General features: G+C 41.7%; 1 protein-coding gene and 1 pseudogene across 1 annotated transcript; one reads left to right on the top strand and one right to left on the bottom strand.

The window, feature by feature from the left end:
• Positions 1–978: 978 nt before the first annotated feature.
• Positions 979–27,705, bottom strand: Pttg1ip2 (PTTG1IP family member 2). The gene is made up of 5 exons (XM_052172375.1): positions 27,558–27,705; positions 18,903–18,949; positions 7,142–7,235; positions 5,705–5,798; positions 979–1,120 (listed from the first exon to the last, which is right to left on the bottom strand). The coding sequence occupies exons 1-5, from the start codon at positions 27,703–27,705 to the stop codon at positions 979–981; spliced, it is 525 nt and encodes a 174-aa protein (XP_052028335.1).
• Positions 10,755–11,391, top strand: LOC127677313 (high mobility group protein B1-like; annotated as a pseudogene).
• Positions 27,706–27,868: the final 163 nt, after the last annotated feature.

Raw genomic sequence — 27,868 nt, 5'->3', positions numbered from 1 at the left:
CCTGGAAAGCTATTGGGTACAAAAAGCCTGGTACCGAAATTTCCTGCGGTGTTACTGAGAACCTTACCTTGGAAGGACATTCTCCTTCTCCCTCTGGAAGATTTGTCTTGTCAGCCGTTTAAAACTAATGTGCTACGGAAAAAGAAAATAAGTTCACTTTTTAAAATATTTTTCACAAAATTCAATAAAAACATTACATGTTTAACCTTTAAAATGTTGACCATAAAATGTACACAGATATCATAAATACACTAAGGATTGGTGTGCTGTGATTTTAATGTTGCTGCTATTTTAATATTCAGGGGTCAAGGAATATAAGATGTTATTAGCCTGGGTGGAAATATGACAAAGAGAAAAGGGCTAAATGAATGTTGAAACCACAAGGCTAGTTGTCCTCAGTGACAGAAAATCCATGGATGCTGAGTGACTCTCTAAGCCAAGAAATGATCCAGACACACTTTCCAGGAAAACAGCGTGCTCTAGAAGGCGTAATCCCTCTCCCACTCCCTTTGTGAGGAGCACTGTGCTTAAACCACATTGGATAAGCTCCACATTTTCCTACTCCCCACCAGAAGCATGTTTATTCTCTGCCTTATATGAACAAAGGTCTCCAACCAGGGAAGCCATTCTTTGCATCCTCTGTAAGGCAGCAACTGAGAGAAAACTTGAAGAACCTGGGGAAGATTTGGACACTGGGTGGCCTAGAGCACTTGGTGAGGTGAAGGGAAATGACCACAGGATTCCTTGAGACAAAGGTCTCCCTGAGTTCCCTCCGTTAAGTAGGAAGGAAGGAAAAAGGGAAGTGATTAAATCCCCAAGTGAACTGAAAAATTTTAATAATCTACTCTAGTATTCCCAATTATTATTACAATTACTATTTTGCAAATCCCAGTCTAACTATTGAGGATATAGAAGTGTATTTCAAAATGCGGACTAAATCTGCTGTCATGCTTCCCAAATGAACTTTAACCCTGTGGTCTACAGGAAGAGCATGACTTCCGGCTGTTGGTGGATGGACAAGCCTAGAGGAGCCTGTCGAACAGGAAGAAAGCACTTGCCAACAGGATTCAAGTTGTAACCAGGAATGTGTCCATTTCTTGCATAATAAAAAGCCATCCTCCTGTTCAAAAGAATATAAAGTAAGTCTAAGAATGGTTATAGTTGAAATTATGTTAATTCATTATATAAAGTATAGTTACATGTTAGCATCTTCGCTTTAGTAACTTGAATTCTTTCATCTACTCAGGAGAGTTAGTACATTTCATTAAGAAAAATACAACTGAAATAAATGGAATGCCATCTGAAAATCAATGAACAATAAAACCAACAGCTGCTTCTTTCCTCATCTCTGCCCCACATAAAGGTAGAGTATTGGCCTTTTCATATTACATCTCTGGTGACAGAGACTATAGTGCACGACAACTAATAATCATTCTGACAATGAATAGATGTGTTCAAGAAAACATCAAGTATATCAAATATCCATATTTTATTAATATTTAGGATATTTAAAGTCCTTTAATTTTTAAATGCTAACATGATTATATCAAATTAAATAATAAGCATTTTTAAAATGAAGACTGACGTTTCTATAAGAATTTCTTTTCAGTGCTGTGACTTGAACCCATGGCCTTCGGCATACTAGACAGGTGCTTATCCACTGTGCCACGTACCCAGCGATGCACTAGAGCCTAAGCCGGATGATTACATTATTAAGAACGCCTCCTTGATAGAATAAAATCCTCTTGTAAGTCCTGTGCCCACTCAGTTAAACAAAGGTAGAGAAAGTCCACACAGGAAATTTAAAATGAAGATAGACAACTAAGTTAAATCAGAACTAAAAACAATCGTTAGAGCATGTTTACAAATCTTTCTTTTGAACTATCAATGAAGGAAGCTTCAGCAATGGCTTTTTCTAAGGCCTCTGCTCTAATGAGTGTCATTAGCTATTTCATTCATAGTAACTACACAAAATATACTGACATAATACGCCATAATCTTTTTAAAAATATAAAAAATAGTCTCTTGCCATGCAAGTACTGTACCCCATGTGTTCTCCTCTCTTAATTGTTTTGTTGTTGTTTGAGAGGAAAGGAATATGAACATCTTACTCCGTCCTGTACTGATAGGTTAGTAAGGAAAGGACATAAACCCCTGACACCAGAAAAAATACAATTTTCTAAACAAAGCAAAGATGCTAAACAAGAAAACTGTAATATATGTATATATTACATATATTTAAAAATATATGTAGATTTAATATTATACATATTAAAATATATACTAAATATTTTAAAAGTTTTGTAAACATGCTCTAACAGTTATATATATGTGTATGTATGTATATATATATATGCATATATATATATATATATATATATATATATATACATGCAGGTAAGCCTATCTGTGTGCATCTATTTATATTCGAATCTACCTATCTTATTTAAAGGTTGTTCTTAAAAAAGGCATACAATCTGGCAAAGGAAACGCCAGGTTCTAAAAGAGAGGGAAAAGATAAATTGGTAAGCAACTATGAACTACATGATTATTTTTCAAACTCTGCAAAGCCCCTTTGGAAAAAGACACTTTATTCTACAGGAAAGGAAAAAAAGGGGGGACTCTGAAAAGAAGACAGGAAACTAAAATATTCTGCTTAATCTATGAAAAGAAACTTTTTGTGAACTTTGGTAGGGTGTTGGTGGAAACACAACTGAGGCCTATTGGATACATGGAAGAATGGGGGTGGGGGCAGGGGGAGGGAGGCAGGGGGAGGGAGGCAGGGGAGGGAGGCAGGGGGATGGAGGCAGGGGGAGGGAGGCAGGGGGAGGGAGGCAGGGGGAGGAAAGCAGGGGGAGGGAGGCAGGGGAAGGGGGGCAGGGGGAAGGGAGGCAGGGGAGGGAGGCAGGGGGAGGGAGGCAGGGGGAGGGAGACAGGGGAAGGGAGGCAGGGGGAAGGGAGGCAGGGGGTGGGGGCAGGGGGAAGGGAGGCAGGGGGAAGGGAGGCAGGGGGAGGGAGGCAGGGGGAGGGAGGCAGGGGGAAGGGAGGCAGGGGGAGGAAGGCAGGGGGAGGGAGGCAGGGGGAGGGAGGCAGGGGGAGGGAGGCAGGGGGAGGGAGGCAGGGGGAGGGAGGCAGGGGGAAGGGAGGCAGGGGGGGAAGGAGGCAGGGGGAGGGAGGCAGGGGGAGGGAGGCAGGGGAAGGGAGGCAAGAGGAAGGGAGGCAGGGGAAGGGAAAAGGGAAGCAGGGGAAGGGAGGCAGGGGAAGGGAGGCAGGGGGAGGGAGGCAGGCAGGGGAAGGGAGGCAAGAGGAAGGGAGGCAGGGGAAGGGAGGCAAGAGGAAGGGAGGCAGGGGAAGGGAAGCAGGGGAAGGGAGGCAGGGGAAGGGAGGCAGGGGAAGGGAGGCAGGGGAAGGGAGGCAGGCAGGGGAAGGGAGGCAGGGGAAGGGAGGCAGGGGGAAGGGAGGCAGGGGGAAGGGAGGCAGGGGGAGGGAGGCAGGGATAGGGAGGCAGGGGAAGGGAGGCAGGGATAGGGAGGCAGGAGGAGGGAGGCAGGGGGATGGAGGCAGGAGGAGGGAGGCAGGGGGATGGAGGCAGGGGGAAGGGAAGCAGGGGTGGAGGCAGGGGGAGGGAGGGAGGGGGAAGGGAGGCAGGGGGAAGGGAGGCAGGGGGAGGGAGGCAGAGGGAAGGGAGGCAGGGGGAGGGAGGCAGGGGGAGGGAGGCAGGGAGAGGGGCGGGAGAGTAAGAACAAATTTATAAAAACATAATAGTGAAGAATTACGTGTACGCCAACTTAATTAAAAATTCAGAATAGGATGTCAGCAAAGTTGCAGAAGAGTGACTGTAGGAAAAATATTTTATGAAACGCAAAGTTAAATGGTTAGAATAAAAATACTTTTTTTGGTTTCTTAAGACAGAGTCTCTCTGTGTAGTTCTGGCTAGCCTGGAACTTGCTCTGTAGATCAGGCTGGGCCTCGAAAACACAGAGATCCACCTACGCCTCCCAAGTGCTGGGATCAAAAGTGTATGTCACTGTGCTTTGGTACAAGTTTTAATAACAAGAAATAATGAAGCTATTTTAAAAATCCTGTGAGGGGGTGGGAAGTTACACTCCTAGAACTACAAGGGTAGACTGAGAAAGACACGGTGTGTGTGTGAAGCAAGCTAATAATGCTGTGCATTTAAGAAGTGGATGCAAAGAAAGAGGATTCCATTCCCTTGGTGGTCGGTAATTCTCCTTCAAGAAGCATGGATTGATGGCATAGAATTATACTTTCTACTTTCACTTTGAGTTTTTATAGACTATTTACACACTTGTGTTTTAGTCTCTTGAATTGTTAAAAGTTTCAGACTTAAGAAGTGAGTATTCTGGGATGTAATTGAAGACAACGTTGAAAATGACAACTACATAAAGTCAAATGAGTGAGAAAGCTTACAGAATTCGGCGGGGGGGGGGGGCATCTCAAGGAAAAAGAGGAGAAATGACAATAAATATAGGGAATCAAAAAAGTGGAGGCATGGTCTCTCTGTGTAGACCAGATTGGACTTGTATTCAGAGATGCCCCTGTCTCTGTCTTTGAATGCTAAGATTAAAGAAAAACACTACCACCCCTGGCAATCAAAATTTGTATATTAAATAAGAAGAGAAAGAGTCCGATAGAAAACCAGAGGATCCAAAGAACTAAGTAAATTAAAAAAAAAAAAATGAGCACGTTACAGGTATCAGTAACCTTAAGGTTACTGATGACACATGAAAAATAAACATTGCAAAATAAATAGCAGAAATGAATAAATGTAATAAATAAATAAATGTAAAATAGCAGAACAATAAAACACAAAAAGATTATAAGAACATCACAGGGTAAAATTTCCAGTCTTTCTGATGAGGACCTAGGGGTAACACGTGACATCAGTATGATAGGAAGTTTTCAGTCATCTTGTTGAGCTGTTGAGCTGTATGGAGAGAACCAGCAGAGCCACAGACAGCCTCTGAAGGACAGCTTCTGCAAAGGACAAGCTAGAGGTGGAGATGGGTCAGGAAAGTAAGCTATTCTATCTTTCCATCTCATAATGTTGTATGTGCCTTTCAACACTGCTCTTTTCTCCAATATAATATTTTTACTGATTATTTGGGAATTTCATTCACATCATGCACCGCATCCCACTGACTTCCCAGTCCTCCCAGTTCTAACTCCCCAGCTTTGAGGCCTCCCATCCTCCCCAGAAGAAGGAGAAGGGGGAAGAGGAGGGGGAGGAGGAGGAAGGGTAGAAGAGAAGGGGTAGGAGGAGGGAAATAAGATGGGAGGAGGAGGGAGAGGAGGAGGGGAAGGAAGATTAGAGGAGGGAAAGGAGGAATAGGAGAGTAGGAGAAAAACAAATTCAATTTGTGTTGCCCATATACGCACTTGATTAAGTTCAAACTCCCAGTGGCCAGCCCTTTAAAGAAAACCAAGTCCTTCCCCATCTGCTCCCCCAACAGAAGCCATTACTTGTGGAGAGCTACACTTTAGCATCCTTAGCACAATTTTTAAGACTTCTCTTTGATGGATTCCTGTCTAGGTTGCTACTTTTGGGGGGATGGAGTGAGGGGTGGTAGAGGTTATTACAGAAGCCTTCTATGACCCTCTTAGACACTTCCTGAGAACTATATTAGTATTTTGTAATGCTATTATCCATAAGTGAATTCTTAGGAAGAATAAAATGACGTACTCTTGCATGTAAAAGTAATAGGCAAGGCAATACCACACAAATGCTATTGCTATTATTACAAGCAGTATCAGCATCACGAGTCCAAAGAGGTCAACTGAAATTGAAGAAAAGAGACATATTTTAATGGCAGATCAAAATTTTTCTTATGTTTTTTTCTTAACTCTTCTAGTTTTGTGCAGTCTTGATTCTTGGCTACACATTCTCAGATCATTGTTGAACATAAGACCACAATAACACATACAGTACGTTCTAATAAGGCGACCATTAATACAGCGATCGCTGCTGTGAAATTCATCTAGATTTTAGAAGAGGTAAACACATTTTTGTTTCATTTTTTCTCTCCTCATTTTGCCTTCTATTTGATTTTTGGTACTTTCTCAACAGGTGAGGCAGCAGGTGCCTCAGATTGCTGTGGAAGTGTGTGTAGTCAACACGGGGGTGGCGCACTGTATGAGTGCCAGCCTTTTAATTATCAGAAACAGACCAAACTTGCTGAGAAAGCAGATTTCTAAGTCTGGTGAACCCCGCCCCTTTCAAACTAGATAGTTAATTAGCCTAGTAGTGTACAGTGAAACGAACTAGAAGGGAAAACATCAAATGGAAAACCAGAGTTTCTGTTCAGACTGAATGCAAAGTTTTTCTTTACAAGCTGCAAATACAGATGACTTAAACAGATCTGTAGAACCTGAAGCAAACAGCAATTCCAGGCAAAATTATATGTTTTCACTTCAATTGAGAAAAAAGTACTAGGCAACTGGTTGATAGGTGGGATTTTCTCATAAGAGTAACATTCTCTTGAAAAATCACCTGTTTTAGGTTCTCTGGAAATTTCATTAAAAAATATTAGAACTTTTTTTTCTGCTTTGGTAACTACTCCATATTATGTCCAAACGATATTACAAATATAAAGAGTCTTTGTGGTAAATGATATTTTCTGTCTTAAGGAGTCACTATTTTTAGTGATGACTCTCAATATAGACTACATTCGCTGAGGAAATATGTTACAGTAATGTCACTGGGCTCACTACATGTGCATTTCAGAACTAGCATGTACACACACAAACACACACTTAGATACACACTTAGACACACACTTGTGTGCACATACACACATACACTCTGTCAGAATTCCTAAAACATTAGAACACACACATCCCTTAACGAGGTTATGAGTATCATGCAACAGAGATTTTTACAAATAAATCTAAACTATCAAGTATTACGGCAAGAAGTCTACCTGACTCAACTTATATCAACACCACCTGGCATAACTAGTGAGCTTAGAACAGAGGGCAACAGTGAACTAGAGCCCTGGACTAGAGGATTTTATCAAATTCTCTAGCAGATCTACTCCTTTAAAATCCCTTAAGTGTAACAAAGTACTGCTATTTGCAAGTCCATTGAAATGAAGTCACAAAAATTTAAAGGAGAACTCACCATTACAGTTTGCCCAAAATATAGAATTGAATTTACAGTCAGAATATGGAAAACAGTACTTTTTGCAAACCTTTTCTTCTCGGCACCAAATACACTGTATGTGGAAAATAAAAATAAAAGCTCTGTCAAAATAACACCTACGGTAAACTTTTTGAACTAGTATAATATCAATATCAATAAATACCAACCATTGTCAACACTGTTTTGGTAATAGTAGATGCCATTGGTGGCCTGTGGATAGCCTTTTCAGACTGGTGTTCTCAAACCACAGCAGCAGTGAATGCTTGCTGCAAAGGCTCACAAATTCCCCATGGGGATGTTTATCCTGGGGTGGCCAGCTTGCTCCTAAGGTTGCTATACCCGTGGCCCAGTAACTGACTAGTATGGAGTTCCAGAGACCCAGTGAACATCTTTGCTTTTAGTTAAGGACAATTTTGATCTGTGATTTTTCTCCCAACAGGTGACTGGTCAAGGAAATGTAGATGCAGAGAATTCATCTTTTCCTGGCTTTTGTCCCTTCTCTTCTTGGAATCCACTTTTTTCTGTGGGCTTTTTGCTATACCTCAGTCACACAGATGTCCCCCACACTGAAATTCCTTTCTCCGATGTTGCATTTGGAGGACTTAACCCAAAACCAACATCAGGAAGTAGTGTTGAGAACTGCTTGAGATAGGATTGAAAATGTCTCCAATGTCTTTCTCAAGTCCCTTCTCTGAAGCATCTGCTCTGTCTTCTGAGGGAGCCTTCCTATGTGACATGCGGTTCTGGTGGTGCTGTCAATCAGTCCTATGCCAGTTTCCTACACCTGCTCACTGAGTACCAGGAAGATTGAGCTCAAACCCTGTGTCAGCATAAGGTAGAAAAGCCCAGTGAGGACAACCACTCTGTGAGACAAGACCAGAGCCTGGGAGAGGGGGACAAAATGTCAAGAGTGGAGCTGGAGAGATTGTTCAGCCATCAAGAGAAACTGTTACTCTTCCAGAAGATCTGGATTTCAACTCCCAGTACCAAATCAGGGGCCTTACAACCAACCACCTGTAACCCCAGGTCTAGGAGATCTAACTCCCTCTTCTGGGCTATGCGGGATCCAGGCAAGCATGCGGGACACGTACATATTTGCAATCAAACACCCAACACATAAAGATATTTTTTTAAAGGTCAAGACTGATAAACTGGCTATCTCGCACACAGGGCTTAGTCTGTGATGGGCAGTGTTCTAAGTTTTTCATATGCATTAATTCATTTTGTACTCATGGAAATCCTGTAAGCTGGCCCCTATATAGGTCAGATCAATGAGGCACAGAACAGGGTAGTGACTTGCACATTAGGATCTCACAGCTAGGTAAGATGGCAGCCCAGTTCGGAACCAGTAAATCATTGTGGGGGCTGACCCTACATACAGTTGCATCATCCCTGGCTGCAGAATCCCCAAACTAGCAAAGGTAATGTTGCGCCCGTGTAAAGAAAATCACCTTAGGCACTGCCCGAGAGCAGTTGTATCCCAGACCAGCTTTTGTTCCATCTTTGCTGAGATCAAAGGTCTCGTTCAAGCTGGTAAAGCAAACCTAAGACTGACGCCACTCAGGACACGGAGCCTATTACCTTAGGCTATGGTTTAAAGACAGGAACTACAAAAGCCAGGTCCAGCTCCATGAAAAGGGCCTACAGCTAGCTCAGCTGTTAGTTCTCAGAGCTCCTAAGAGTCAAGCTCGCAGAATATAACAGAGTTTGAAGAGAAAGAAAAGGACAGAGTAAATGTGAACCAACTTGTTATTCAAGTGCTAAGATGATTGACCGGACCCAGTAGCCACAGCTGTCCACAAGTGAACTCCTAAAGTAACTCACTCTTCAAATGAGATATCCCCTCTTCTCTTCTGTCTGTCTGTCTGTCTGTCTGTCTGTCTCTCTCTCTCTCTCTCTCTCTCTCTGGAAAATGGAGATCTTTAGGAAGCCTAGCCCCTGGGTATCCACATATTTTGTGACCAAAGAACTCATGGCTTGACTTGGGACACTCAAGATAAGAGCACACTGCATACCCACTACCTTCCTCCCTGAACAGGAGTTTTCACTATTGACATCTTGATTTTGCTTCCATGTTGATTAGTGGGTTGTGGGGAGTTAGTTTTGTTGATTGTGTAGCTGACTTGATGGAGTACGGAACACGAAGAGCCACACCCAAACCCAGGATTTGTTCACGTCTCTATGAGGGTCTAGATTTGGGGCTGGGAGAAGAGCTCACAGTGACTGTGAAATATAGTTTTTGGTGAGGACTGGTAACATTATCTTGCCAGGGATATTTTTTAATAATATGGAAGGAAGATAAAATGAAATGCATGTCCCAAGCAGGCAGAGTCTAAAATGCATCAGAGGGAAGCAGAATTTTTTGTTTTGTTTTAAATGTATGCCATCTTGTGTTTCCATTTCTGATAATCTGTACTTGTAAGCATCTTCAATCAATGCTATGTGGCTGTAAAGCTGTCAACAGTTCTTCTTTGCTCCTTTCTGACAACTATAGTGGCACTCAAGGTAGTTCATCCCCTGTCCGGGCTATACTGCTGGTCTCAGTGAGAGAAGTGTCTAACCCTGGAGAGACTTGGGGCCCCAGGGGTGGGGAGGCCTGGGTATGGGGGGGAACATCCTCTTGGAGACAGGGGGAGGAGGAATGGGGTGAGGAACTATGGGAGGGCAGACTGGGAGGGGATTAATGACTAGACCATAAAAAAATAAAAGTAATAAAACAAACAAACAAACAGACCTAAATAAGATCAATTAGAACTTCCTTCGGAGCTACAGACATTTGAGAGATGGGCTAGCAGGGAGCGAGCATCTCCCTTGGTTGTTTAGAGAATGCCCATTACTGTGGAAGAAAATGAGGTCAACATCCTGATTGTTGTGGCTGGGACTAAAAGCAAGGAGAGAAACTGGAGTGTGACTTCCTTTGAGATTCGGCTGAGCATGAAACCATGCACACCCAATTTTGTGAGGGAGTGAATCCCTGCTTCTATTAAATTACTTTGCATTGAGTTTCTACCATTTCCCACAAAAAAAGGTATGATACCTTAAGCCCTGTAACTATGTCTAAAATGTCTTCAAAGCACAGAACTTCACATTCATTGCCCAGAGGAACAGAATAATGTACTGACATCCCTAAGTTGGTAATGTATAATTTAAGACAAATTACATAGGATTTCCCTTGTAGCTAAAGAGGGTGAATCATGTAACTATGAGACCTTTCCAACCTCAACCTCTTAAGTATGTGACAACTGAGGATCCAGGTAAGGCTCTAGGTGATGCATATCACTCCACAAGAAAACTGAAATCTTTGTTTTTGAAGTAGAAGCCTATTTTTACTAACTCTCTGTAGATATAGAAATTGCTATTTTGCATGAAATGTCATTAAAATGAAAAAATACAGTTAGGAGAGGTACAGGATGATCAGTGAGGTGGTAACATTGTATTTAAAGGGGCCTAATATTATGCTACCAGACATAGAAAATGGCTGTGACAGTCACTGCAGTATATTGATTGAGCTCCAAAGAGACAGCGTCGGGGCAAGCAAGAGCCAGACCGGCAGTGGGTGACTCTGTGCCTCGCAGAGGAAAATCAACTAAACATGGGCAAAGGCGATCCTAAGAAGCTGAGAGGCAGCATGTCCTCATATGCTTTCTTTGTGCAAACCTGCCGGGAGGGGCCCAAGAAGAAGCACCCAGATGCTTCTGTCAATGTCTCAGAGTTCTCCAAGAAGTGCTCAGAGAGGTGGAAGACCATGGCCGTTAAAGGAAAGGGGAAATTTGAAGATATGGCAAAGGCTGACAAGGCTCGTTCTGAAAGAGAAATGAAAACCTACATCCCCCCAAAGGGGAGACCAAAAAGAAGTTCAAGGACCCCAGTGCTGCCAAGAGGCCTCCTTCGGCCTTTTTCTTGTTCTGTTCTGAGCATCACCCCAAAATCAAAGGCGAGCATCCTGGCTTATCCATTGGTGATGTTGCAAAGAAACGAGGAGAGATGTGGAACAGCACTGCAGCGGATAACAAGCAGCCCTATGAGAGGAAGGCCGCCAAGCTGAAGAAGTATGAGAAGGAGATTGCTGCCTACAGAGCTAAAGGAAAACCTGACGCAGCCAAAGAGGGGGTGGTCAGGGCTGAGAAGAGCAAGAAAAAGAAGGAAGAGGAAGACGAGGAGGAGGATGGAGAGGATGAGGAAGAGGAGGAAGAGAGGAAGATGAAGAGGAAGATGAAGATGATGAATAAGTTAGTTCTAGCGCAGTTATTTTTTGTCTATAAAGCATTTAACCCCCCTGTACACAACTCACTCCTTTTAAAGAAAAAAATTGAAATGTAAGGCTGTGTAAGATTTGTTTTTAAACTGTAGAGTATCCTTTTTTTGTATAGTTAACACACTAACAAATGTGTCTTTAGATAGCCCTGTCCTGGGGGTATTTTCAATAGCCACTAACCTTGCCTGGTACAGTCTGGGGGATGTAAATTGGCATGGAAATTTAAAGCAGGTTCTTGTTGGTACATAGCACAAATTAGTTATATAGGGGGATAGTCGTTTGGATTTTGTTTTGTTTTTTGTTTCTTTTGGTTTTATTCTGGGGTTTTATTTTTTTTCATCTTCAGTTGTCTCTGATGCAGCTTATATGAAGATAATTGTTGTTCTGTTAACTGAATACCACTCTGTAATTGCCAAAAAAAAAAAATGCGGCTGTTTTGTTGACATTCTGAATGCTTCCTAGTAAATACAATTTTTTTATTAAAAAAAAAAAAAGAAAAAAGAAAAAAATGGCTGTGAGGAGGCAAAGAACAAAAGAAGGTTTCCAAGACGATGCCAGATGTGGCAGAGATTACACAGATCAACACAGAAAAGCATTCCTTCAGCTTCCAGGAATGCACAGTGTGTGCAAATTTACCATTTATCTGGGAATCTCTTAGCGATTTATCTCTGAATGGATGAATGCCCTAATTTCAGAAGAGCAATATTTAAAATGTGATAGTTAACAAGAGAAAGTATTATTCACTTTGATTCAGAATGACTGGATAAGATTTTTTTCAAACAATATGGGAAACAGGTCCTGAGGAACAAATGCATAGAGAGGAGGAAGAAATGCAAAGGACACAGCAGAACACTAAGACAAAGATCATGATGGAAAAGTGAAACTCTATCCTGGTAGGTTTTCATAGTGCCATTCAGAAAGATGATGTCTTGTGACTGTCAGACTAAGAAGTTTATATATTTTGTTTTATTTAAGAACAGAAACTGAATTGTGTTACTTGGAATTCAAAGGTGACTTCATTAAAAAAACATAATTATAATGATAAGGCATGAGACGAGACTGACGGGGCAGGAGTCGGGGGAAGATAGAGTAGCAATTTGAGAGGTCTAGGATTACTTCATTTGAAAGAAAAGAATGGACAGATGTTTTATAGAAGGCACAGGAACCAAAAACACTTTTAAATTAGAATTCTTGAGGAATAATGCCAAGAATAAATAAGGACATTTTAAAAATAGCTTCTTTGGGAAGACAAAATGATAAATTTAGAGATATTTTAAAAGTTGAGGTGATTAAAACAGATACCAAGAAGGAAATGTCAGTCAAGCAACAGAGAGCTTGATTAGTAGAGTTCTGGTAGGTGTGACAGTTTCTGGGAGAATCCATGACTGCTGATAAGAGAGCACAGGATGGCCATGCAGCATAAAAATGTTCTTCTTGCAGACGATGGTAATAAACACCGGGACCCACAACTGGACAGTGTGCAGAGGCTGAAAGACCTTGGAGTGCTCTGTCCTAAATGGGATGTACCCATATCCATCCCCTCGAGGCTCAGAAGTCTATGCAGAAGAGCAAGCAGAAATATTGTAAGGTCTGGAGGTAATGGGGGACTCCAACAACACAGTGTTTTCCAGATACAACACGGCTGATATCCGTATGAACGCAGAGACTGTGACAGCAAGCATAGACCTGCACAAGCTCAAACCAGACACAATTCTAGCACAAAGATGACATAGCCACAAAGTCTGACCCCCCCTAGCCAAGAAGCTATTTGCAACTGACATAACAGGGGGGGCGGGAATCAGGTCCCTTCAATGAAGAGTATTCTTTAGGCCTGATGGGCTCAGGAATAATGGCCAACAGACAATGGCCTGCATGTTTTGTTTTTCTTCTTTGGGGTGTTTTTTGTTTTTGCTTTTTTTTTCCAGACAAGGTTTCTCTGTGTAGCCCTGGCTATTCTGGAACGTGCTCTATAGAGCAGGCTAGCCTTGAATTCACAGAGATCCAACTGCTTCTGCCTCCCCAGTGCTGGGATTAAAGGTGTGTACCACCACCGCCTGGCAGGATTGTTTTTTTGTTTTGTTTGTTTTGTTTTTTTTTTAATGTCTGCTTTTTGTTTTGCTATACTTTGTTGGAGTTCTTTGGTTGTTGTTTGATCTTTTAAAAGAGAAAATACACTTTGGTAGGAAGGGAAAAGGATCTTTGAGAAATTGAGAGAGGAGAAAGAATATGATCAAAATGTGTTGTATGAAAGTTTTTAATGAAAAAAATTTAAATACTCCATATTATGAAAACAAAGAAAAATCTATTAACTTTTTAGAATGCTCCCATTTAGGAATATAAAAATGAAGAACTGGTAAAGAAAGCAGAGGTGCATGAAGGAAGAGGCCCTGGAGAAGAACATGATCACCAAAGAGCAAGTGTCCTGAAGAGCGCATGCTTGGTTGGGAAGGTCATGACGTTTGGTTATGGGCAGGCTTTTGTAACCTTCAAGTCATTTTGACATGGGACCATGTGACAAGCAGTAGTAAAATACATACACTAGACAGAAAAAGAGAGAAGGTTTTAGATTTTTCTTCATTGTCTCTGAACTACAAAGGAAGAAAGCAATGCAGAGAAACACACTGCAGCTCTGGACCTTTAAATGTTTGAAAATGTTCATTTATTTTATTATCATGTGTGTATGCCCATGGGTACACATGCTATGGTGTTCCTGTGGAGGACAGAGGACAGACAGCTTTCAGGAATCAGTTGTGAGACGCAGGGTTCAACCTCATGTCATTAGGCTTTGTGGGAAGCACTGTTACCCACCGAGCCATCTCAACGGCCCTGTTTCAGAGTTTGACCTATGGATGCACCTTGAAATCAAGATAGGTTTCTAAAAGAAAGTTTATGAAAAAAGACAGCAATACGGCTCAGAAGAAAAGAGAACATTTACGTCAAATGGATGGCCTTAAAGATCTCAAGTAAAGGCATCATCCACAAAAAGGGTCAAGAGAGTGCCAAGTGTCAGGAATGCTTGTCATAGAAATCGATCCATAATACTGACTCTTGTTTGTTTATAACTGGGGGAGTTTTGACAAGTGACACACATATATATTCTCAATGCCATATGTAGATTTGAACCCACAATCATGTCTACCTTTGCCTATAACATATGCTCTACACACATGTCTATGAGTTCACTATCAGAAAAAATGAGGATTAAAAATGCATCTCTTGGTGCAGTGTGAGTTACAGCATTTGTAAGCATGTTTGACAGTCGTATGATAATGAAACTTTCATGTGAACTACTCAACAAATAAGGTAGATTACAAGTTCCCTTTAGCCTTCTGTAATTTCATTTCTTTCTGTACTGAACAATAATCCATATCAGGATGCAATGAATGAGAAAGATTTGACTTTACAGAGACTCTATAATGTACTCTGAGTTGTTTTCTAATGCATTACAAAGTTCTGCCTTATAACTTTCAATAGTCAAGGACAAAACTTACTAACACCCTCTGACATAATTTGTGAGAACTATCATTTCAAAGACACAACAGTGATATGCAAAATGCTAAATGGCAACCAAAGACCAACAAAGAATGTTTAACCTGTTTTAGTTGGCATGGTTGTTGAAGTTTTACTTTTAATGGAACAAATACATTAATGTTTGGTGCATAAATATGTGCACATATATGTTCAAGTATGAGTGTGGATATGACTAAGTGTGTATGCATGTAAAGGCCAAGAGTCAACCTTAGGTGTAATTCTTTAGGAAGCATCTACCTTAGCTTTGACACAGGATCTCTCATGGCTCCAGGACAGCCAATTAAGCAAGGCTAGCTGGCCAGAAATTCCCAGGGATTTGCCTGTCTCCACTTCCGGAGTCTTGGGATTATCAGTCATGCCACCATGTTTTTCCCATGGGTCCTAAGGATCGTAACTCAGCTCCTCATGTGTCACAGCAAGCACTTCAGTCACTTACCCAGCAGCCCAGCCCCACATTTTGTTTTCTATATGCTGTGTTTGTGAGTAGAGAGTTAGTGGTAAGGATTTTATGGATTTCTTTTGGGGAAGACTATTTTCTAATTGTAGGAAGGCTGGCCCTCTGCTATTAGATAGACCACAAGAAAAATATGCAGTCAGAAGCTAAAACTTCTCTTTCACCTAAAAAAGAACAAGCATGGACTTGACCAACCCCCAACTGTAGTGTTCATGGAAAAGTGGGGGCTGGTGTGAAGATTTTCTTGAGGTAAGTGGAAGAATGAACATAATAAAGTAGGACAGTCCACGATGTGCCAAGCACCTTTCATCCTGTGTGAGTTCATGGAGAACTTAGAACTACACCGCACAAGGTCCCTGACCTCCACCGTGGGGTCATTTCATCCTGGGCACAGATAACTGATGCCATCCTGTCCCACCACAGGGAAGATGCACGCAGTATCAGGAAATGACTGGGGAGGGGGTGACACTTCCTTGGACTTTTGTGTGGTGAGTGATAAAAACTATGAGGGCCAGCCACTGTGCTTCTGGTTTCTTGGAGGAGAGAGAATCTCCTTTCTAGAAGACAATAACTAATCCTGCATTGATCATGCACAATTATCTTTTCATCACTTCCTATGGGTTTCTGGGAATCGTTTTCACATTGTCCCTAATGTGCTTCTCTCCAGACATGTCATAGTGGTTTATGTATGGAAATGTTTCAGGATAAAATTCTCTACTTGTTACATTAGAGAGTGTATTGAATGTAATTTAAGCTTCTTCTAATAGCTCAAGAGTTAATTCAATAGTTATTGAATGCTTCTTTCTACTCAGTGACTGAAAATGTGTGAAGTGTATTGACACTAAGGTGAATAAAACACCTACTTTGTCCATGGGGAACCGAGAACAGAAGAAATATGACAGTTAAAAAAAACAATGTATATTGTATGGAAGAAAATTTAAAAATACATAGATACAAGTCTAAATGCAGTATGGCAGAAGTGCAGGAGACATTAACCCTTCAAGGATAAATGATAAGGATATGTAATTCTAAATAAAACTGACAGCCTTCCTATAATTTGGTGAGTGAAGTTAATCCCCAAAGCCTTTTTTAATCTATAAAATAAAAGATAGAGTCACTTATTAAGATTGAAGGGGTGCTTGATAATATTAGTACTTTAAGGGTGAGTTCAAAGTTCTGAAATTACTACTACAGCCATTCTTAGGAAATGCTGCCAACCAAAAGAGAAAATAATAGGTAGTGTTTGGCATCAGGTGCACTTCGGAAAATTTAAGTGTGGAGCTGTATTAATGAGGACTTTGATGTAGTGTGCTTGTGCAGTAGTCAGCCCATAATGCATAGCACTGATGCATAGAAAGACCAGAGGACCAATCAGAGTCAGGCAGTGTAAGCAGCATCAAACATGTGAGCAAGTATGTTAATGTCGTTAGAGTTTTTGCAGCCCCCAAGGATACAGTGGATACCGCTAAAGAGAATATTATTTCCTGGTGACATCACCAAAGTCTAGGCCATACTCTCAGCCCTCTACTAAATCTTAATCATGAAATATTGCTGCCAAAAATCCCTAAAGAATCTGATCAATCCCTTCTATCTAGTTGTAAGCTAATGACAAAAGAGTGGGGAAACAACATGATGAAGCCCTCTTCATATTGAGGATGTGACCAGAAAAATTCTGCCTATAGGAAGCTCAACAGGATCATAATCTAGTCTGTATCAAATACATTTCAATAAATAAAAAAGAGAGAGCAAAAGAGTACAGAGACACAAAGAGATTTAAGCTACGTGTCAACAAATTACAGCATATGGATCTGATTTAATTGCTTAAATCAGTGTAAATATGAAACAGATTAACTGGGCAATTAGTTAATTTTTAGATGGGATTATAGATGTAATACTTCAAAGTCTTTTTTTATTTAAGACATACATAGAGGGTCAATATTTACAAATAAAATATGGTATCCATATAACTTTTGACTTCACAATAGTCTACTTGGAAGGAGGGAACATTCATGAGGCAAAGTTGTCCAAGATGATCTTTAGTGGTATAAAATTTTATTTTATCTATCTCATGCATTAGCTATTTAAGATGGGGTTCTTTTTACTTGTCTAGGCTGGCCTTCAAATCCTGGACTCCAGGGATCCTCCCACCTCACCTTCCTCAAGAGGACAGACAAGGAACTCATGACTTAGTCCCCAGGTATATTTCCTCTACTTTTATACATTTGAAATTTTACACTTCAAAGCAATTAGCAGCAAAAAAGTGGGGGAGTGAGTTCAGGTGAATACCCATGAGAAGTCACAAGAAAGAAGAGAACCTTAGGGACAAGCACCTGCCGGGAACGTGGGAGGATTGAAGCTCTGGGTGGGGGGGAGGGCAGGTAGATAGTTTTGTTGAGGCGTCAGAATAGGTACAGTGTCTAGAGAGAAGGAAACAACAGCCCTCATAGGTGATTCAGGGCTCCCAATGAGCTGTGCTATCCTCACGTCATAGTTACAGAAGTGAGGACAGCGAGCCAGTGCTGTCTGTGGGAAGCCTGCAACATGGTAGAGAATTCCAGGAGCCAGAAGCCCAGGTCCTCATTAGAGCAGAAAAGTGGCATGGGAAAGGAGGGGAGGCAGATGATAACTTGTCTGGTTTACTACAACAGGAACCCAGACTGCATCCCTTTCTTCTCAGTCATTCCCACTTGTGTGCTCAGGTCTCCTCCAGAGGTCGGAGAAACCATCCTCCGAGAATGAGTTTTCAAGTGTTGCCATGAAGTTGTCTGTAAATTGATACCATTTGCTTTGTCGCTGTTGGTTTGGGGTTTTTGTTTCTTCTTTTGTTTTGTTTTGTTTTTCTATGTTTGTTACTTTCTTCAACGTTGTGAGAAAACAATAAGAAGAGACAGTTAATCATCAGAGAGAGCGGCCTTAGTTACACTGAGGTTAAGGGTCGGTGTGTCATCCCTTCTAGTCTTTAGATATTAGAAACAGCAAAGGAAGGTGTTGCCATATTTCAACAGCTTTGTCTTTCCTTTGCTTGCAAAAATCTATCCAACATTTTGGTGTGATTTCCCTTTTTATTAACTAATTATTTTCTTTATGTACAGCCCAAATGTTGGCCTCTCCCAGTCCTGCCTTGAAGTGTTCTTTCCCTCCCCCCCCCCATAGTTTTTCTTTCATTGTATGTGTGTGAGCTGACCTGCGTGTGCACTATGCCTGTGCTATGCCTGATTAAGCCAGAAGATGCATCTGACGCCCTGTAACGAATTAGAGATGGTTGTGAGCCACGAACCACCCAGAACCATGTGGGTGCTGAGAACTGAACTTGGGTCTATTATTTATTCTAGACCCACAAGGAACAGTTTAAAATAAAGGAATTTATCTTCATAGCTGTCATTCATTCTTGCTATAAAAAGTGTAGAAAACAAAACTTAGCATATCTTTGAGATGACAGCTGTAAATGAGTGGGTTTATAATATTCCCAGGAAAGTTTCTTCATAAGAAAATTAACTTACTCTCTTATCCCGAGTACACAGTGGACACGTTTGCTTTTGAGCACATTCTACAAGGGAAAAAAGCATAAATATTAAAACCAAAGCCAATCTATCAGTCAGTTTTATGTGCAAGTACATTTCATTTCGTCATTCTTCCTTCAAGTCATATTCATTGGTATTCCAAGATTAGTTGTTTCTGCTTTCATATACCTTGATACTTTCTACATGTGATAATTTAAATAACAACCTCCATAGACACGTGTACTTGAATGCTTTGTCTCTCGTTGATGGAAATATTTTGGGAAGAATTAAAAGGGGTGGTGTTGCTGGAGTAGGCATGGTCTTCTTAAAGGAGGATTGTTAATGGGTGCGGGCTTTGAGGTTAAAAGCCCACCCCAGACCCAGTGTTTCTCTCTGCCTCCTGCTTGTAGATCTGATGTAAGCTCTTAGCTACTGCTGCAGTGCACCACACCTGCCTGCCTTTTGCTGTGATTCCCTCCATGATGGCCATGGTGGGACCATCTCCGACTCTCCCTCCGAAACTGTAAGCACATCCCCCAACTAAATGCTTTCTTTTATAAGTTGCCTTGGCCAAGTGCTCTCTCTTCACAGCAACAGAAAAGTAACTACAACCCCCCACCAGTTCAATTTAATCCTTGTCTCATTTGATCAGCAACTGCCTAAAAACAACTTCCCCAAAATAATCAAAATAAGCACCTTGCCAGTGTTATCAGCGATTTAATACAGCATACTTTAAAAGCAATTTAGTAATACCTTTGTTGTCAAAAAACAGTTTTGCAAACACATTCCTGGCTAATTAGCCATTTAATTATTTTAAAAAATTCAATGTTCCATTCTGTTTTGTCTCAAAACTTAAAAACTTGTCTCAGGTGAAGAATTTTTTCTTTCTATTTTGTAGAAAAGAGAAAATAACAATACTACTTATATTTGAAAGTTCTAAAATAAAAACTGTGAGTTCAAATTTCAAAACTCGTCTGGTGGCTTATTGTATTACTCTGATGTCTTCTGAAAGGAAGTTGTTATCTGATACCCTTGTTTTATGGGGAGGGAAGAATGATGTCATTCTACCTATTGTTTTTTGGCAGAATTCACGGGCTTTTTAAGAAAAGTCTGTTTAACTTGAGATTGTTTAATTGGCTGCAGAGCTTACCTGGGGGTGGAGGGTGGGGGTGGGTGGGGGTAGGGGAAACCTTACAGTTTAGTTTTCAAATTAAATCCTGTTAACCATCCCTTCCTTTCTACCCTCAGAGTATGTTAAAATTCCTGGAGGAGCAGTAAGTCAATGGAAAGGTAAAGTAAATAGAGAAGATTATATGACTTCAAGTACATCCAAGATGCTGCTCCCGGCTTATCTCAGGGGAAATAACTATTATCCAAACTCCAATCACTTCTTAAGCTTGTTCTGTTAACCAACGTCATGCTGTGGAATAATTTCATATTCCAGGGACAGTTTGAAGATAATATGGGCATTCATTTGTACTCTGGAGTCACGTGCTCCATTGCTAGCATCTACTACAAACCATTCAAAGAAACTAGGGCCAGCAAATTGGGCTGGCTCAATGAATAAAGGTATGATGTACCGTGATAGCCTGGAGATGTGAGTTCAAGGACATACACGTGTGGAAGGAGAGTTGACTATAAATAAAGTCATTCTTTGACTTACACCATGGCATGCATAGACCTGTAGATACAGCTCATACTCACAGCAATGATACATTAAATTAGACATAGACCTGTAGCTACACCTCATACTCACAGCAATGATATATTAAATTAGGCATAGACCTGTAGATACAGCTCATACTCACAGCAATGATACATTAAATTAGGCATAGACCTGTAGATACAGCTCATAGTCACAGCAATGATACATTAAATTAGGCATAGACCTGTAGATACTCCTCATACTCACAGCAATGATACATTAAATTAGGCATAGACCTGTAGATACTCCTCATACTCACAGCAATGATACATTAAATTAGGCATAGACCTGTAGATACTCCTCATACTCACAGCAATGATACATTAAATTAGGCATAGACCTATAGCTACACCTCATACTCACAGCAATGATACATTAAATTAGGCATAGACCTGTAGATACTCCTCATACTCACAGCAATGATACATTAAATTAGGCATAGACCTGTAGCTACACCTCATACTCACAGCAATGATACATTAAATTAGGCGTAGACCTGTAGATACACCTCATACTCACAACAATGATACATTAAATTAGGTAAACTTCTAAACCTAAGAAACCAAAATTAATGTATTGCTTTGAACTAAACTCCGGATTTTCTCAGTATTTACCTAGATTTTTACACGAGTGTCTTGTTTGTGTTCCAAGAACTTGTGGGTTCTTGCCTTGTAGCTTTAATCTGCAACAGGGCTTAGTGTCTGTCCTTGTTTATCATGACCTTAGCGTTTTTGATGAAGGCTGATCGGCATTTTATGGGACAACCCCTCCCAATCTGTGTGTGTGTGTAAGGTTCCCACACACCAAGTGTTGGTATTCTGTCTAAGCTCCACCCCACACCTACCTGGCAATAGCCAGGTATGCCCGGCCCCATAGATCTGGCCCACTATAAAAGGGGCTACTTGCCCCTCCTCTCTCTTTTTGCTCTCCTGTTCTCCCACATACTCTCACCTCTCTGCCCCTTGGGCTCTCCTCCCTGCCTCCACGTGGTCATGGCCAGTCTCCACTCCACTTCTCTACTCTCTCTCTCTCTCTCTCTCTCTCTCTCTCTCTCTCTCTCTCTCTGCCTTTCTCTACCCTGAATAAACTCTACTCTATACCATGCCTGTGTGTGTGTGTGTGGTCCCTCAGGGAGAAGAGGTGCCTGGACAGGGGCCTGCCTGGGCACCCCCTTCCCCCACACCGCCGTGCCACACTCCCTTAACCAATTCTCTCCTTTTTAAGCTCTTCACCAAGGACCTGTGTGGATCTCTGAGAACAGCCTCTACCGTTGGTCCTCACCTTCCGCCTTGTTTTCTTTACCACGTCATTTGCCATCTGCCTTCCATCTTGCCACAGGAGGGGATTACGGATGCATGCCACCACATCCGGCTTTACACGGGTTATTGATCCTAGTCCCCATGCTTGCAGGTCAGGTGCTTTACCCACCCACTCTCTTCCAAGCCCCAGCCTGGGTTCTGTGTTTATTTCTTCTGATTGTTTCCTTCCGTGAAATCGCATTGTTCCTGATTTCTAGAGCATCGCTTTATCCTAGACTTTGTGGAATCTTGCTGGCCACTCTTAAGTCCTGGGCCAGTGTCTTCTACTCCATAATGTTGCTGATCCTGCACATCTCATCTTCTTACACAAGGGATACAATGCAAATGTCCAGAAACACCTGACCTCAGTATTCCTGTCTAATTAACTAATTAACTATGTACCAAATCAAAACTTCCATTTTAGTGCCATTGCAATAAATAAATTATTCAACAAAGTTACTTAGGAAAGATTTTTTTTTCAAGAACAGCTACGAGTTAGAAAAGACAAACAATCTTCTATTTCCTAAATTCCTAGATACCGAGAACCTGAAACTCTGATATTGCCACTTAAAAGTTAGGGGACATTCCTAGATATATAGCTTACCTGTGCAGCTACTCTGGAAAATGTGGCCACCTAGAATGCTTATGGGCTACAGTGGCTGTCACGATGCTGATAGCCTTGTCGAGGATATAAATATCTTCTATTGTTTGTTGATATTTTCTCAGGATAAAGACCTTTCCCACCCAGACTGAAAGGACTCAAGTAGCTATTTACTTAATAATTCCCCCTACCCTCTCTCCTGAGATCTTGAAGATAAGGTTGCTTAGATTTGTGAACTACTAAAACTTAAAATTTTCTTCAAAGGAAAAAAAAGGTTACAATTTACAACCTCATGTTTTTCATTTAGTGTATTCCAAGAGTGAATTCCTTCAAAGAAATCTTTTATGTTTTCCTCTCTAGTATTTTTTACAACACTATGAGGGATTCTTACTCTTAAACTCTGAAGCAAAATTGAGAACAACTATATTATAACACCTGATAGCACCAGACATGCTAGCAGCAGCCCAAACATCCTGCCAAATGCTCACAGAAAATGTTTTTGTGTTTTCTAAGACACAGCAGTTCCAGACTAAGGTTTTTGCGATATGGGGATTCCAGGAAACTCCCACCACAGCATATACAGAGCTATGCTGAGAAGGTGTTACTGAGTAACCACCCTGCCTCCTTCTTAAACTTAGAAGTCATCTTTTAGTAGAGACAAACTGGACTCATCCGTGTTTATGATTAAACTCTGGTTTTCAAGGATTGGGCTGTGCCCGATCTATCAACTTAACTATAAATGGTTCTGTACTGCCTGCTCCAGGAAATAACAACTATACCTTTGTTTCAAAGGATTATTATGACCACCTTGCAACCATGTTGGTTTCAGAGCATTCTGACTAAGTTGCTCCGCCTACGATCTGCTTCTAAAACCCTACCCATTTCCCTACCAAATACACCAGTTAGAACCCCCCTACCTCTGAGATATGAACTAGAAAATATCATCCTGAGTGAGGGAACTCAGACCCCAAAGGACATGCATGGTACCCAAGATACAGTCCACAGAACTCAGAAAGGTCAACAAAAAAAAGGCCAACAAGCTGAAGTGTCCAAAGGAGGACTTCTCAGTCCTCCTGGGAGGGAGAACAAAGCAATCCCAAGTGGGGAGTGGGAGGAGCCTAGGAGGGAAAGTGGAGTAGAAGGGGAGTAGGAGGGAGTGGAGGGGAGAGGGAACCTGATCTGGTATTAGGTGAGCGAAAAGGACTGACGCCTTGAGGGCCAGCAGAAAGCATGGAAACGTGCAACCTCAGGAGGTAGGAGGTTGGTGGGACCCTCAAGAATGCACAGAAGTGTCATGTCCAGTTTTCTTAGGAACCGCCAGACTGATTTCCATAGTGGCTGTACCATCTTACAATCCCACCAGCAGTGAAGGAGTGTTCCTCTTTCTCCACATCCTCGCCAACACCTGCTGTCTCCTGATTTTTTAACTTTAGCCTTTCTAACTGGACATGACACTTCCGGAGGACCATGCTATACCTCTCCTGGGCATATACCCAGAGGATTCCCCAGCATGCAATAAGGACACATGCTCCACTATGTTTATAGCAGCCTTATTTATAATAGCTAGAAGCTGGAAAGAACCCAGATATCCCTCAATGGAGGAATGGATACAGATAATGTGGTATATATACACAATGGAGTACTATTCAGCAATTAAAAACAATGAATTCATGAATTTTTTTAGGCAAATGTCTGGAACTGGAAAATATCATCCTAAGCAAGGTAACCCAATGACAAAAGAATACACGTGGAATGCAATCATTGATAAGTGGATATTAATTAGCCCTGAAGCTCTGAATACTGAGGATACAATTAGCATATCAAATGATTCCTATGACAGAGGAAGAAGGGGGCCCTAATCCTGGAAAGGCTTGATCAGCATTGTAGGAGAATACCAGGACAGAGAAAAGGGAGGGGGAAAGACAGGAGAATGGATGGAGAGAAGAGGACTTATGGGACAAAAGGGAGGGGGGCAGAACTGGGAAAGAGGAAAGCTTTTGGAATGTAAACAAAGAATATAGAAAATTAAAAAAAAGAAATTCTCAAAGAATGAATAAAAATTAAAAATAATTTAAAAAAAATAAAGAATGCACCAGAAATCTGGGAGGTGAGAGACTCTCAGGATTCAAAGGGAGGGACCTTAGATGAAATGCCTGACAGTAGGAGAGGGAACTTATAGACCCCACCTCCAGCAGGAAGACAGGGCATCAAATGAGGGAGAGGGGGGCATCCTACAATCACAACTCTGACCCATAATTGTTCCTGTCTGAAAGAACTGCAGGGATGGAAATAGAGAGGAGCCTGAGGAAAAGAAGTTCCATCCACAGGCCCAAGTGGAATTCAGCTCAAATGCAGCTCAAGGGGAGGTCCCAAGGCCTGACACTATTACTGAGACTATGGAGCACTCACAAAAAGGGACCCAGCATGACCTCACTCCAGAAGACCCAATGAGCAGCGAAGGAATCAGATGCAGATATTTGCACTCAACCAATGACAGAAGCAGCTGACCCCTGTTGTTGAACTAGGGAAGGCTGAAAGAAGCTGAGGAGAAGGGAGACCCTGTAGGAGGACAGCAGTACCAATTAATCTGGACCCCTGGGATCTCTCAAACACTGGACCACCAAACAGGCAGCATACACCAGCTGATATGAGGCCCCCAACACACACACAGTAGAGGATTTCCGGGTCTGTGTTCAATCAGAGATGATGCACCTAACCCTCAAGAGACTGGAGGCCCCAGGGAGTTTAGAGGTCAGGTGTGGTAGGGAGGTGGAGACATCCACATGGAGACAGAAGGGTAGGGAGGAGGTATGGATGTCAAACAGTAGGAAGGTAGACAGGGGTATGGGAAATAAAATATGGAGTGTAAAATTAATTAATTGATTAATAAAAGAAAGAGAGAGAGAGAGAGAAAGAAAGAAAGAAAGAAAGAAAGAAAGAAAGAAAGAAAGAAAGAAAGAAAGAAAGAAAAACCTTATTTTCCTCATGTCCAATATTGACCTCTTAAACCCCACCTTAAGGAGAGGCAGCCCATGTACATGAATAAGAAAGCTTGCTTTATTGACTTGCTTGCTTTAATTATATGGACCATCATGAGTTATGAGTTATGTCATCTTTGAGACTAACAGTTATGGCCCTCATAGGCAGAGATGATATATAGAATATAGGAGTAGGTACAGAAGGCAACTCATCATTTTTCACTGCCTAAAAAAAAAAAGATTTTTGAGACCAGAGTTCCCAGGGGAGGATTTGAGGCAAGGGAATGGGGCAGACAATGAAATCCAGAAGGCTTTGCAAAGGCTACAAAATTAGCATATAAAAAGAACAAGTTGGCCAAAGTGAAGGCCAGAACAGCCTCTCCTAATCCTTCCCTTTACCCCAACCCCTAGAGACCAGGAGGCCAAGGCCGACTAGATTAGCATAGGTGGAGAGGCCCTCTAGATAGTGGAAGTTATTACAATTCCAGAACAGTCCCCTGGATGGGGTTGAGGAGCTAAGGAGACATGAACAAGGTGTGCAACAGAAGAGCATCGGTGGAAAATCCACACTACACAGATGACATCTCCCAACGCATGCACTAGTTGATGCAAACACCCCAACTCTTCTCAGCTTTAAGGACATCTTTTCTTAATGAACTAACTGTCCCTGCTTGTGTTGCAAAACATTCTCTCTGCCCCAACACTGTCCTTGATCTGTTGACTTCTCACATAAATGTGTAATTTGTCAGATGTCCTTTCGTAAATAGTGCTTTTGCTCTATCAGTTATAAAAACCTATTTTAGGTAAATAAGAGTTCGTTAGTGTGTCATCAAGGTTTGCTGTACTGCGTGCCCATATAAAATGCCACAGGCTCTATTACTTGATTTTTAGCTTGAAATCTCTCTGTTCAATTTTGATACTGATGTGCTTTTTGTTTGAGCTCAAGACCAATTTTATTTATGCTTAAAAGGAAAAGAACGGGGGCTGGAGAGATGTTTAGGTGGTTAAGAGCACTGACTGCTCTTCCAGAGGTCCTGAGTTCAATTCCCAGCAACCACATGGTGGCTCGCAACCATCTGTAATGGGATCCAGTGCCCTCTTCTGGTGTGTCTGAAGACACTCACAGTGTACTCACAAATATAAAAATAAATTAATAAATCTTTAAAAGGGAAAAGAACAAAACAAACCCCAAGGTAGGGAAGCTACAAATCTCAGTAGTTGGCCAAAGAAGGCCAATGGAGGAAAGAAGAAAAGAAAGACATGCTGTCCCATCAGCATGGAGGTCAGATCCATGGCTGACAAACAGCCTCACGGTAGAAACAGGGGAATGCTTTAGAGAAAGTGCCGGGAGTCCAAAGTACTGGGGAAAGCATGCTTATAAAAAAGAGACGGGAAGAAAGTTCAGTAGAAGTGGTCAGACCAGAGATGCATGCTTGCAGCTGAGTGAGCTCCAGTCCCTGGGGCAGGAATTCTGGGAAAACAAATTACATCATCTCAGGAAGGGACTAAGTATTTTTCTATCTCTCTAGCTCTTCTTCCTGGGGATAGCCCCTTGGCCTGATGGATGACCCCCTCAAATGGAATCCTGGGTCTCCACCCAAGCCATAAAGTCTGATCTCTTGGCCAGAAGTAATTTTTATCTTAACCTGTCTTTCCTGCAACTTTTATCTTAACCTGTCTCCCTCCAAAGAAATAACCCTAAAATCATTTAAGAACTAGACAAAGTATGAGATGTCCCCCAAACACTTATGACGTCTCTGGTCTCTGGCAAAGAGGGGGTTGTCGAGATGCAGAGACTAGTGATTTTTCTTTGGAGGTCTTGTTATATTAAACCGGGAAGCCAGTTTATGTCTCCAGATCTCATCAATACAGTTTAGGTAGTAGAAAGGAAGAAAGAGTCCAATATTAACTAGATTTCTCCCAATACATCAAGAGCCTTTAAAATTGTCTTAACCACCACCACCAAAAGGCAAATTTTAAAACGGACAATTGAGCCAGCCGGGATGCCCCTACCAAAAAGCCAGTGGGGTACAGCCAGCCTTAGGACTCGCCCTGATTTCACAAATAGCTCACCCTGTTCAACGTATTTTGCTTCGATTTTCCGCTTCCAGTGATGGTGGGTTTTAGTCTTATGGTCAGAGAAACTGATAATCAACTGGATGAGAGCTATGGAGAGGAAAACGGGCAGGAGGATCTGGCTCCATGCCCTCAGCCAGCACATGACGCCTCTATCCCTCTGGGCGCTGGACGGGACAGGATGAGCCTGCTCGAGGACCCTGCCCAGCCCTGGGCACTAGGCCCTCCTGTTCTGACCCTTTCGTGCCAGCACAATTAGCAGAATCTTAGAATGTTCTGGCTAGAATGAGAACTTTCAGACCACACTC

This window comes from Apodemus sylvaticus, chromosome 2, assembly GCF_947179515.1.
Source record: "Apodemus sylvaticus chromosome 2, mApoSyl1.1, whole genome shotgun sequence".
Classification (NCBI taxonomy): Eukaryota; Metazoa; Chordata; class Mammalia; order Rodentia; family Muridae; genus Apodemus; species Apodemus sylvaticus.
Note: the sequence above shows the minus strand (reverse complement) of the source record. Positions and strands in the feature narration are given on the sequence as shown.

Excerpts from the sequence above, each read along its gene's own strand:
- Pttg1ip2 (XM_052172375.1), bottom strand. The coding sequence starts at position 27,705 with ATGTGCTGGCTGAGGGCATGGAGCCAGATCCTCCTGCCCGTTTTCCTC. Across the intron at positions 5,799-7,141 it reads ATTTTGGGCAAACTGTAATG|TTGACCTCTTTGGACTCGTG; the intron begins GTGAGTTCTCCT and ends CTTCAATTTCAG. Across the intron at positions 1,121-5,704 it reads TATTACTTTTACATGCAAGA|GAGGATGGCTTTTTATTATG; the intron begins GTACGTCATTTT and ends TCTTTTGAACAG.